The sequence below is a fragment of the Polypterus senegalus genome, chromosome 4 (assembly GCF_016835505.1).
Source record: "Polypterus senegalus isolate Bchr_013 chromosome 4, ASM1683550v1, whole genome shotgun sequence".
NCBI lineage: Eukaryota > Metazoa > Chordata > Cladistia > Polypteriformes > Polypteridae > Polypterus > Polypterus senegalus.
This window is the reverse complement of record NC_053157.1, coordinates 7,418,312-7,431,227: the sequence shown is the minus strand read 5'-3', so window position 1 is coordinate 7,431,227 and position 12,916 is coordinate 7,418,312. Positions and strand designations below refer to the sequence as shown.

Sequence of the window (12,916 nt, the reverse complement as noted above, 5' to 3'; positions counted from 1 at the left end):
TCATGAGAAAATATTTAAAAAATTATAAAATTGTGTAAAATTGTTCATATTCAATGTCTAGTTTTGATTGTTTGTTTTTATTAGACAAAAACAAAACCAGATAGTAAACTAGGCAGTGTAGTAAGCTTCCACTAACATTAAACTCGTATCCAAATCTGTTAAGTGTGCAGTTCTGTCTGATTGTGACACAAAAGTAACTCCGTAGGCGCTCCATACCATAATTACTAAAACTAAAACTGAAACTAATATATATAAAAATAAAATAGAAATACATTTGTGAAATAAAAACTAAACTAAAACTAAAATACACAATGAAGGAAAACTAAAACTAAACTGAATTTCCAAGAAAGGTCAGAAAAAATATAGAAATAAAAACTAATATAAAAAGGCAAAACTATAATAACCTTGGTGCGAGGAACCTTAACAGAATTGGTGATATTAAGAATGGCATCCAGCAGGGGTCAGTGCAGGGGCTGCTGCAATGTTTACTTTCTCGTATACAAAGTATAGGGAAATTATTGTAATCATCCAAAAATTTGACCTTGAGATTTTGATGAATCTCGATCTCAACATGAAATGGATGTATTCCAAAGAACGATATATTTTGTTCACCCTATACAATTCCAGACTCCTATCTCCCAGATAAAGAGATGTGAGCTGAGAGAACATCGGCTGCGTCAGTGCAGGATGGGATAGCAGGCTGCTTGTGCTGATTGATACATTTGCAAAACAAAGACATTGATGAAGAGGTGGGAAGGAATTTAAGGTGGCCCGGCATTACGACTTTTTTCGTAGGCTTCAGGGATTTTAGTGTTAATATATCTACCACCTTGGATAAGGGTATACTGCATTAGAAAATAAGTGGATGAATGGTTAACAAAGCAATATATTTGTTTTTTGTATGTTCATATATTCTTTATGACATTCAAGAAGGCTATTAGGATATCCTCAATAAAACCATTAATGACTTGTGAGCCTCCAAAGAATAAAACTAACACTTAACCCCAGCTAGGGTCATGGCTGCTGCCATTAAATTGATTCAGGTATTTGTCCAAAATTGTCTTTTTTTGTGGCGATATTTGTAGCTTATCATTTGGTTTTAAACTCTGTCACCTAATTCACATTATCCATTTGCAGGTTCACCAGCATCAGGACCGAGGGGAAACCTTTCAGTGTGAACTCTGCCCTTTCACCTCATCTCGGCACTTCAGCCTCAAGTTGCACATGCGGTGTCATCAGCACTTTCCCCGCACAGAGGTGAAGGTGAAGGAAGAGGCGACAACGGACACAGAGGGCGAGGGCTCACTGCTTGGAGACCCAGAAGTGAGATCACAAGGACAGAGCACCCCAGGGCCTGATGGAATGCCACAGCAGCTTCACTCCGCTGAGACGCCTAATCACATTCACGTTTCAATCAAGGAAGAGCCACAAGAAAGAGATATTGCACTTCTGTCCTTCCCCTTGGGCCATGACCGGTCCTCCAACAACAAGAAGCCTCAGGATTCTGCCAGCATCAACACAAAGCTTAGCAGCCCCACTGCCTCCATATTCAATCCGGACATCTCCACAAAGACGGCAACTGATTTGCTAATTAAACTTTCAGGTACAAAGCTTCAGCCTGTCTTAAGTGTAGTACAAGGAAAGCAGGCCTTCACATTTCACTGTTTTATAGTCAAAGCATGTGTGGGTGTCTATACAAGAATTGTATAACTCCTGTGTGAATCATAGGGCATATGGGAGGATGAGGGCAACCGTTATGAAAGATGTTAGGGAAGCTAAATGACATTTAGAGAGGAATATAGCAGACAAGGCGAAAGACAACCCAAAGTGATTCTGTCAGTAGTTTAGTAGTAAAACAACAGTCAAGGACTGGGAGTAGTAAAGGGGAATTAAAAGATACATACAGTGAAACAGCAGACGCTCTAAACTTGCATTTTTCTGAGTTCTTCACATGTGAGGAAGTGGATAACCTCCCAGCGGTAAAAGGGACGATTAAGGAGGTACTGAGGGATTTGGAAACTGTAGAGGGAGAAGAGCTGCGCAGATTAAATAGGCTAAAATCAAACAAATCTCCGGGACCAGATAATATTTACCCTCAAGTTCTTAAGGAGATTAGCGAGTCCGTATTTAAACCCTCGATGCATATTTATAGGAGGTCACTGCACACTGGGGATATTCTAGAAAATGAGAAATGTTATCCTGTTATTTAAAAAGGGTGACCAAGCATATCCAAGCAACTATAGGCCAGTAAGCTTAACATGCACCACAGGTAAAGTAATCGGAGGATATTTTTAAAGAAAAGATCGAGCAGCACATGGCAAGAACAGGAGTTTTACTGAACATTCAGCATGGGTTCAGATGAGAGAGGTCGTGTTTTACTAACATGCCGGAATTCTGTGAGGAAGCAACAAAAGGATACGATCAGTGGAGCTTATGAGATTATTTATCTGGACTTTCAGAAAGCATTTGATAAGGTGCCACATGAGAAGTTGGGCATCAAACTTAAAGAAGTGGGAGTTCAGGGTGTGGTGTGTAGATGGGTGCAGAATTTGCTCAGACAGGAAGCAGAGGATGATGGAGTGAGGAACCACATCAGGTCTGGTGATGTTAAGAGTGGTGGCCAGCACGGATCAGTGCTGGGGCCGCTGCTATTTTTTAATAAATATAAATGATTTAGATAGGAATAAAAGTAACAAGCTGTTTAAGTTTGCAGATGATGCCAAGACAGGTGGATTGGCAGATAATTGAGAATCCACTGAATCATCACAGAGGTATTTGGACAGCAGGCAGGATTGGTGAGGTTTGCGGCAGATGAAATTTAATGTCAGTAAATGTAAAGTATTACATGTAGGGAGTAAAAAGGTGAAGTTTGAATACACAATGGGAGGTTTCGAAAATCAACAAATCCACCTTATGAGAAGGATTTAGGAGTCATAGTGGACTCGACACTATCAACTACCAGACAGTGTTCAGAAGAGATTAAGAAGGCTAACAGAATGTCAGGTTATATAGCGCCTTGAAGTGTGGAGTTCACATCCAAGGAGGTTATGCTGAAGCTTTGTGACACACTGGTGAGGCCTCATCTGGAGTCCTGGATGCAGTTTTGGTCTCCAGGCGGCAGAAAGGACATAACAGCACTAGAATAAGTCCAGAGAAAAGTGACTAGGCTGATTCAGGGCTATAAGGGATGAGTTGTGAGGAAGGATTTGAAGAGATGAGCTTTTACAGTTTAAGCAAAAGAAGATTAAGAGGAGACCTGAGTGAAGTGTTGAGCATGGGACAGGCGCTATATTAATAAAATATATTGTTATTATTATTAAGGGAATTAGTCCAGTGGGTCAAGACTGTGACATTTAAATGAGTTCATCATGAACACAGGGACAGTTGGAAACTTGTTAAGTGTAAATTTCGCTAACAATTAATGAAGTTTTTCTTCACACAGAGAACCACAGACACACAGAATGTGTTTTCCAGTGTTGAAGAGCTGGACATTCAACACTTTGTCAAACTGACAGAGATACAGTATAAAACCTGGAAGCCTTGAAATTAAGAGATGAAGAGATTGTGTCATTTAATTAGATGGCCCAATACGGTCTTGTGGTTGGCCACCGAGGATAGGATGACTAACCAGTTGGTCGAGGTCTCCAAGGCTGTGGCTGTGTATGACTTTACATTATAACCACCTCCGGACCCAGCAGGGGTTTGTTTCTTTCCAGGATGCTGCTGACTACTGGAGTTTTTGTTTTCCCAAACTCCATTGTCAACTGGCTGTAGTATAATAATAATGTTACTAGACAGATGTTGTTAGGTTTCATTTCTGTTAATTCATTTGGACCTGCTTGGTTTTCTTGTATTATAGATATCTGTGGCTACTACATCCACACTACTACATTTTCATTTTGAAGTGCAGACATTAGTCAACATTTTCACCTTTCTTCCACACTCTCCTGACATTTTTTTAACCCCCGTAAAACTGAGACTTTTGGAAGCCACAGCTCATCATTGCATTATGGATGGTTTAAAACGATAGATTTGAAAATGCAGGCTGTATTCTCGCTCTGTTTGATTCTGCTTATTTCATGTCCTTTCCCTGACTAGATCCCCCTCATTACACTTTCACAGCTGCTTTGCTCACCTTATATTTGTGTTTCTCTCTCAGTAGCAATCCACGTCATTATTAGTCCAAACAAAACAATCTGTTTTTCATATTCACCATTGCTGTTCTCTAATAATAATAATTCTTTGCATTTATATAGCGCTTTTCTCACTACTCAGAGTGCTCAGCGATTGCAGGTTAAGGGCCTTGCTCAAGGGCCCAACAGAGCAGAGTCCCTTTTGGCATTTTATGGGATTTGAACTGGCAACCTTCTGATTGCCAGTACAGATCCCTAGCCTCAGAGCCACCTCTCTGTATGTAAATTCAAGCTGCAAATGAATGTCTAGCATGGAGGATACTTCATCTTCCCATTTTGGTCGGATGTGAGAATAACCGCTCTGGATCCAGCAAAAAAAATTTAGGGTGCCAAGCAGGTCATCCATTTCATTGTCCAGATACAGAAAATCAAACAAAAGTTAACCAAAGCAACACTCGTTGGCGTGTGTCCATCCAACGGGGAATTCAAAGTAGCAAGAGGGTGTAGTCTCTCTAGCGGAGCTCCATCCGGCGGGTTGCTCTAGCCAGTAATGGCACTTCCTTCCAGGATGCCCCCAGTTTTATGGTGACTGGACTGGAAGAGGCAGGGACAAATGCATTCACCGGGTGGACAAAGAAGGAGATGTCAATGTTAGCGGCAGCACCCCCTGTCATCTCGGCGGGTTACTACATATCTCGACTGAGCCTGCGAGGAGGTCCATTGACGTGCATTCGTGACACCGTTTCCTCTGATGCCCAGTATAGGTGAACGGCTACACCATTTGTGCTTTTGTTTTAGTGTTGGCGGAGATACTTTTGTAAACGATGTGAAAACGCTAATGCGGGCGAAGATTTTTTTTTCATAAACAACAACAACCTTTCTTTCTATAGCACATTTCATACAAAGGTTTGGAGCTCAATAAGCTTTACATGAAGTCAAAGAGAAATTTATAAAAAAAAGAATAAACAAATAAGATTAAGTAAGAATAATAACGCATGAAGTGTGTACTAAACATAACTAATGCACACTTACATGAAATAGATTTATAAAGAAGAGAAAAGAATCCTTAAATATAGAACTCTTTCTTTAAGTCTCTAAACGGCAGTCCAATAATAAGGTCAGCTGGCCAGGATGGAAGAAAAATAAATGAATAAATAAACTTCAGGTAAGCTGGAGAAAAACCCCAAAGTTGTCCCTTAGCCACTCCTGTGTGGTCTTTGCTTTGTCCTGTTGAAATTTGAACCTTTGGCCCAGTCTGAGGTCCAGAGTGCTCTGGTGCAGGTTTTCATTAAGGATATGTCTGGACTTTGCTTCATGCAGTGTTCCCTTAACCCTGACCAGTCCTGGCATTGAAAAACATCCACACAGCATGATGCTGCCACCGCCATGCTCCACCGTTGGAATGGAGATGCACAAATGATGAGGGCTGTCTGGTATCCTCTAGTCTTGACGTTATGATTTTGGTTTCATCAGACCAAAGAATCTTTTTTTTTTTTTTCTTTCACAGTTGGAGACTCCTTTAGTCCAAAGTTTTGGGGTTTTTTTTTGACTTTTTGAAACCCACTCTCCCCAGCGTTTTGGCACTATAACCCTAGTCTCACCCTTGTGTCAGAGTAATATCCATCCATTATTCAACCCGCTATATCCTAACTACAGGGTCACAGGGGTCTGCTGGAGCCAATCCCAGCCAACACAGGGCGCAAGGCAGGAAACAAACCCTGGGCAGGGTGCCAACCCACTGCAGGGCACCCACACACACACCCACACACCAAGCACACATTAGTATAATTTAGGATCGCCAATGCACCTAACCTGCATGTCTTTGGACTGTGGGAGGAAACCCACGCAGACACAGGGAGGACCCGGGAAGCTAACACTGCACCACCGTGCCGCCCGTCAGAATAATATTTGTTTTTTATTTTTATTAAATGTGAAGATAATTTTGAAAATTCTGTTTGCATTTTGAGATTCTGGAGTATTAGGTGTTGCCGTTAACATAAAAAATGAATTTAAATGATTTTATCACATGGCTGCAACATTGCAAAATGTGGAGAAAGGTGAATACTTTCTGAATGTACTATACATATATAAACACACATACTCACACTAATCTACTCTTTTATTTCGTACTCCTCTATCAAAGCTCCAAGGATCTGGGTTCAAATCCCGGTCCTGTCTCTGTGCCGTTTGCTTGTTCTTTCATTGGTGTTTCAGTAGTTATACTGCTTTCTTCACACATTCCAAAGATAAGAGGATTAGGCTAACTGAGGCCTCTAATGCGAGTCTCCTCAAAGGGACTGCTGTGCCATCCAGCACTGACTTGTGAATGGGAGTTCCTTGTAATGGCTGAAGACCTGGCCTTTGAAGTACTCTGAACTCATTATGCGACCCTGAGAATGTCACTTAGCTTGTCTGTAAAGTAATATGTAAATAATTGTAATGTTTCTTGATGTTACAAGTCACCTTGGTTATATATAGTCGGCCAAAATACAGATGTGGACAAATTTGTTGTACCCCTCATTGAAAAAAAGAAGAGCCCACAATTGTCTCGGAAATAACTTGAAACTGAAAAAAGTCATTGGCAGCCATCGTTGCTTATTCTGCATTTAACAAAATTCAGACTTCAGGCTTAGAGTTTTCATTTAACAGAATATTTCAAATAAGAACATAAATGAAAAAGGCATAGATAAAAATGAGGGGATCCTTCACCTAATGTTCTGATCACTGCAAACAAGCAATTCTTGGTGCTCTCCATGAGACTTCTGTCACCACTTGTCCTGAGCAAACTGTTCCAGCTGGGTCAGGTTCGAAAAAGGGGGTGGGTATGGGTCTTTTCCAGACTGTGTGTTTCAGTTCTTTCCATGGATGTTTGATGGGATTTGAATCAGGGAACTTAGAGGGCCACTTCAGAATAATCCAGATGTTTTGTTGTTTGCCATTCTTGGGTGCCATTCACTGTGTGTTTTGGCTAAAATGTCCTGTTGAAGGATCCATGATCTGTGAATGAGACAGAGCTTTCTGACACCAGGCAGTTTGTTTCACTCCAGAATGTCTTCATAGTTTTGAGAGTTCATAGCCTGGCAAAGCAACCTCAACACATAACCGAGCCTCCTCCAAGTTTTACAGCAGGTCTGGTGTTCTTTTGTTTGAAAGCTTTGTTTTTTCGTCTGTGAACACAGAGTGGATGGGACTTGCCAAAAACCTCCAGTTTTGTCTCATATGTCCAAAGGACATTCTCCCAGATGCATTGAGGCTTGTCAATAAGCATTTTTAGAAAATTTCAGTCTGGCTTTTTTATGTGGAGTCCTCCTGGGTCTTCTTCCTTTGAGCCCACTGTCACTCAAAAAGCAATGGAAGGTGTGATCAGACACTTATGAGCGTTCACCTTGGAGTTCAGCTTGTATCACTTTGGAAAGAGTCCTTGGATTTTTGTCTATCATTCTGACTATCCTTCAGCCCATTTTGGGGTTGATTTTCCTCTTGTGGCTGCATCTAGGGTGGCTGGCTAACAGTCACATGGACCTTAAATGTCTTTCTGTTGTCACTGGAATATCAAGCTGCTTGCAGATGATCTTCTAGACTTTGCATTTCACGTTCTTGTCTGGCAGAGTGACGACTTTTCTCTATTTAAATCAGCTGAATGACTGATTGCACAATTGGAGACGTGTGTGACAGCGAGTTTTAAGAATCACTCCAATCCTGTTGTTGATGATCTTTTCTAGGTGTACCAAAAACACTAAAAAATGTATTTCCTGAACCTCCCCTCCTGGCATACAGACAACCACCAAATGTTCAGCAACGAATTGTCCGAAGCTCCCTAAGTGAACCAACAGAAAATAGCACATCTCCCTGCCTACAGAAAAGATGTAAAGCGTGTGCCTACATTTATAATACAGACTGTATGGTTATACCACACTGCCAAATTGAACATCACATAAAGGGATCGTTTTCCTGCAGATCATCCAATGTGGTCTACCTAATTCTCTGCATGAAAAGTCCTGACACTGCACTCTATGTGGAAGAAACTGGACAAACCGTCCGCCAGATAATGAATTTACACAGGTGCCACATTAAACGTGGCAACACAGATGTTCCTGTAGCACCCCACTTCAACAGCCATGGACACTGTGAGAGGGACTTTAAAGTCCCAGGGCTTAGGGGCTACTTCAAAACGCAGCAAGAGAGAAAAGAATGGGAAGCTAAAATTGAATACATTACAACATGGTTTGAATAGAGACATGGGTCTTATGGCCAGATATGAGGATTTATTACATCTCTCAGACTGACACAGACAACCTGACTACAGACCACATTGTATTGAAAAACTCATCAGAAACTTCAGAAGACTTTGTTGGACGGTTATCTTATCCAAGGATCTTGACCATACATTGTTCTTCTCTCTCTTGTTAAATTAGCCCTAGCCTGAATGAATCTATTCATTTTTTACGTTTAAGATTTCTCATTTAAAGATTTACCAATATTGTTTCTTGTCCTAGTGTGTATATAAACACAGGGAAGTCCAGTTTCTGTATTACATCTTTCCTGAAGAAGGGGCCTGAGTTGCCTCGAAAACTTGCATATTGTAACCTTTTTAGTTAGCCAACAAAAGGTGTCATTTTGCTTGGCTTTTCTGTACATTCATAATGGCTAACACAGTACAACACCCAAGTACAACCCCAATTCCAATGAAGTTGGGACGTTGTGTAAAACGTAAATAAAACCAGAATACAATGATTTGCAAATCCTTTTCAACCTATATTCAATTGAATACACTACAAAGACAAGATATCATATGTTCAAACTGATAAACTTTATTGTTGTTTTGCAAATCTTCACTCATTTTGAATTTGATGCCTGCAACACGTTCCAAATAAGCTGGGACAGGGGCAGCAAAAGACTGGGAAAGTTGAGGAATGTTCAAAAAACACCTGTTGTGAACATTCCACAGGTGAACAGGTTCATTGGAAACAGGTGTTTGTCATGATTGGGTATAAAAGGAGCATCCTCAAAAGGCTCAGTCATTCACAAGCGAGGATGGGGCGAGGTTCACCACTTTGTGAACAACTGCATGGGCAAATACTCCAGCAGTTTAAGAACAACGTTTCTCAACGTACAATTGCAAGAAATCTAGGGATTTCATCGTCTACTGTCTGTAATATCGTCAAAAGATCCAGAGAATCTGGAGAAATCTCTGCACGTAAGCGGCAAGGCCGAATACCAACACTTAATGCCCGTGACCTTCAATACCTCAGGCGGCACTGCATTGAAAACCAACATCATTCTGTAAAGGATATTACCACGTGGGCACAGGAATACTTCAGAAAACCATTGTCAGTTAACACAGTTCGTCGCTACATCTACAAGTGCAAGTTAAAACTCTACCATGCAAAGCGAAAGCCTTACATCAACAACACTTAGAAACACCGCCAGCTTCTCTGGGCCTGAGCTGATCTGAGATGGACTGACGCAAAGTGGAAAAGTGTGCTGTGGTCTGACGAGTCCACATTTCAGATTGTTTTTGGAAATTATGGACGTCATGTCCTCCGGGCCAAAGAGGAGAAGGACCATCCAGATTGTTATCAGCGCAAAGTTCAAAAGCCAGCATCTGTGACGGTATGGGGGTGTGTTAGTGCCCATGGCATGAGTAACTTGCACTTCTGTGAAGGCGCCATTAATGCTGAAAGGTACATACAGGTTTTGGAGCAACATATGCTGCCATCCAAGCGACGTCTTTTTCAGGGACGTTCCAGCTTATTTCAGCAGGACAATGCGAAGCCACATTCTGCATGTGTTACAACAGAGTGGCTTCGTAGTAAAAGAGTGCGGGTACTAGACTGGCATGCCTGCAGTCCACACCTGTCTCCCATTGAAAATATGTGGCACATTATGAAGCTCAAAATGGGACAACGGAGACCCCGGACTGTTGAGCAACTGAAGTTGTACATCAAGCAAGAATGGGAAAGAACTCCACCTACACAGCTTCAACAATTAGTGTCCTCCGTTCCCAAACGCTTATTTTGTGTTGTTAAAAGGAAAGGTGAGATAACACAGTGGTAAACATGCCCCTGTGCCAGCTTTTGTGGAACGTGTTGCGGGCATCAAATTCAAAATGAGTGAAGATTTACAAAACAACAATAAAGTTTATCAGTTTGAACATTCGATATCTTGTCTTTGTAGTGTATTCAATTGAATATAGGTTGAAAAGGATTTGCAAATCATTGTATTCTGTTTTTATTAAGTTTTACACAACATTCCAACTTGGGGTTGTACTATAGGTGTACCAACAAATAAGTCCAGGCCATTTTGGAAGATCTTTGTTGAATAAGCAGCACTTCATCTCTTGTCACACTTGCTTTGCCTTATTCAATAGCATATCAAATGCATGCAGGTATACAGGTGACAACTGCGTTTCATGTCAGCACTTTTTCAATGAGCTGGAAGGGGGACCAACAAATGTGTTCATGTCTACTATTGTGCCAAGTTTTAACAAATCTGGTCTGCCAGGAACTGAATTGTTTCATGTGGACAGACAAACATGATGACAGCAATAGGTGCCTACACATTTTATGTGAACAAACCACAATGGATTTGTGTGAGATATCTGAAGGAGACATTCAGCACTTTTTCAGTGAGCTGTAAGAGGACCGACAAATGTGTCCATGTCATACATAATATGCCATCAGCATAGACCCCAGACCTCCCTTTTCACCCTGAATATCTTCAACAAAAAGAAAAATTATAATTTGCACACAGCTTTTAAAACAATGGAATTGGCTTACATGTGCAGAGCCCTGACTAGCACTGATGTGGACGGTTTTTTTTTTTTTTTTTTTTCTCCTCCTAAACACAGTGGGTTTTTTTTTTTTTTCCTCAAAGAGCTTTGTAACTCCAGGAGTTCATCAGGATGTTTGGCTTTGGGTTAAAACTGTACACAGAATTTAAATTGGATTTCCTTGTGGGAAACGACCTCCTCGTTTGCATTACAATAGCAATGGGGTCAAACCACTACCTCATAAATCTGAAAGGATTTTTTTTAGGCTCATTCAGCAATGAAGGTTTTAATGTCAAGTAAAAAGAGAAACTTGCAAGCTTGATGATTCTACAAATGTTAACAGTTTGTTGAAAGTAACATCTCCGTATCTTTAGACCCTTTAATATGGTGGTCATCATCATCAGAAGAAATTTAAAATTACCAGCATATAAAAACTGATTTTATTTAGCCCTCATCGTCCATCTTTCATAGGGGAAAATTAACACACCTATCTCAAAGACATATTTTGAAGTGAATTGTGCAGGTTAGTTGATGAAGCTCAAGGCACCACACAGTAATTCATTGTATTAATTTGCAACATTTGACCTCGGGCGCGGGAATGCATGACAAACTGGCCATTTTTATATGTAATGCCTTATTTTGACTAGTCATTATCACTGTTATGATCTCATTTGCTTGCACTTTTATTACTCCTTAGTGTTATCTTCATTGTTTTGAACGTTTTCTAAGGAATTTCCAACTCAGAGAATTCACTGGAAGTAAATATTTTGTGCTATGTTGTTCTGCTGGAATATAGTTTTATGTCTTTTGTACATTAGTGTACACTGTGGACACCACCATTTTCTCAGTGTTACCATGTTAAGGTGACCTGGGGTGTGCTGGTTTAAAGGTTGGTGCCAACGATTTCCTGCTCATCCGAGACTGCAGAGTTGTATCTCTGTTTGTTAGTGTATAATTGGCTTAATACGACTCTAGCTGCGGACCTCCAGAGCTCTACTCCATTGAGAAGGTTGTCTGTCGCTTTATATTATAGATCAGTGATAGGTAACACCTGGTTATGCTGTGGTTTAGATTAGGGTTGGAGGAGGGTTTTCTGACGCAAGTACAGTAAATCAAGTGACATAAGCCTGCAATTTAATTGGCTGTCCAGCTGAGCTATGGATTTTTGAAACTGGGCCCATTTCCTGGTATTAAACCTTTTGCTTAGTTTCTTGACTTTGATTTCTGGTTGTCAGATGCACACAGTACTGACCTCCCAAATGTCAAACTTCGAATTGGTTATATCTATTCTGTAGAAAACACTTCCTGATATTGAACTTTGCCTTGGTTGTGTCTGTTGACTGGTTGAAAACATAAAAGAGCTGTACGTTCTTGTTACGGCAGTACAGTTACATTCTGTCAAGTTAAAATTACTTTTTGTTATAAAATGTGTTGCCCTGTCTATTCAGAATTTAAATTTGAGTTATCTACAGTCTCATTTGGATTAGTTATGGCACTGCTCTTCGAAATTAAACATAAAACCGAGGTCCTTCTCCCCTTGTTGCTACATTTGACTGGATAGCCAACTGTTGGAAGAGTCTTGGTTGGTTCAGATTTCTTCCATTTAGGAATTATGGAGTCCGCTGTTCTCTTTGGAGTGTTCAGTACTGCATTAATGTTTTTGTAGTCTAAGCCAGATCTGTGCCTCGACACAATGCTGTCTCTAAACTTTGCAGGCAATTCAGTTGACCTCGTGGCTTGGTTTTTGCTCATCTGTGTGTGTCCTTTCCTAGTCACATGAAATCGATTGAGTTGACTGCAGGTGGAATCCAAACATTTCAATGATGGTCAGCAGAATGGGGTGCACTGGACAAGTGTCCTAGTGCAGGGTCTGAATACTTATGTCAAAGTAATATTTCAGTTTATTCTAAACTAGCTGTCCCCCGCAGCTCTGCCCATGTAGTAGTGGAACAGGACAAACTTTAAAAATCAATAAAAAAAAAGTAATTCTGGCCAGGAGGAAGGGTAAGTA

General features: G+C 40.7%; 1 protein-coding gene across 3 annotated transcripts in view; it reads left to right on the top strand.

Moving 5' to 3' along the window:
- znf827 (zinc finger protein 827) overlaps positions 1-12,916 on the top strand; it is a 224,708-nt gene that overhangs the window by 113,156 nt on the left and 98,636 nt on the right. For all 3 annotated transcript variants that reach the window (XM_039750210.1, XM_039750211.1, XM_039750209.1), the window contains exon 4: positions 1,138-1,603. In XM_039750210.1, coding sequence (XP_039606144.1) covers positions 1,138-1,603 — 466 coding nt within the window. The remainder of the gene's footprint in view (positions 1-1,137; positions 1,604-12,916) is intronic.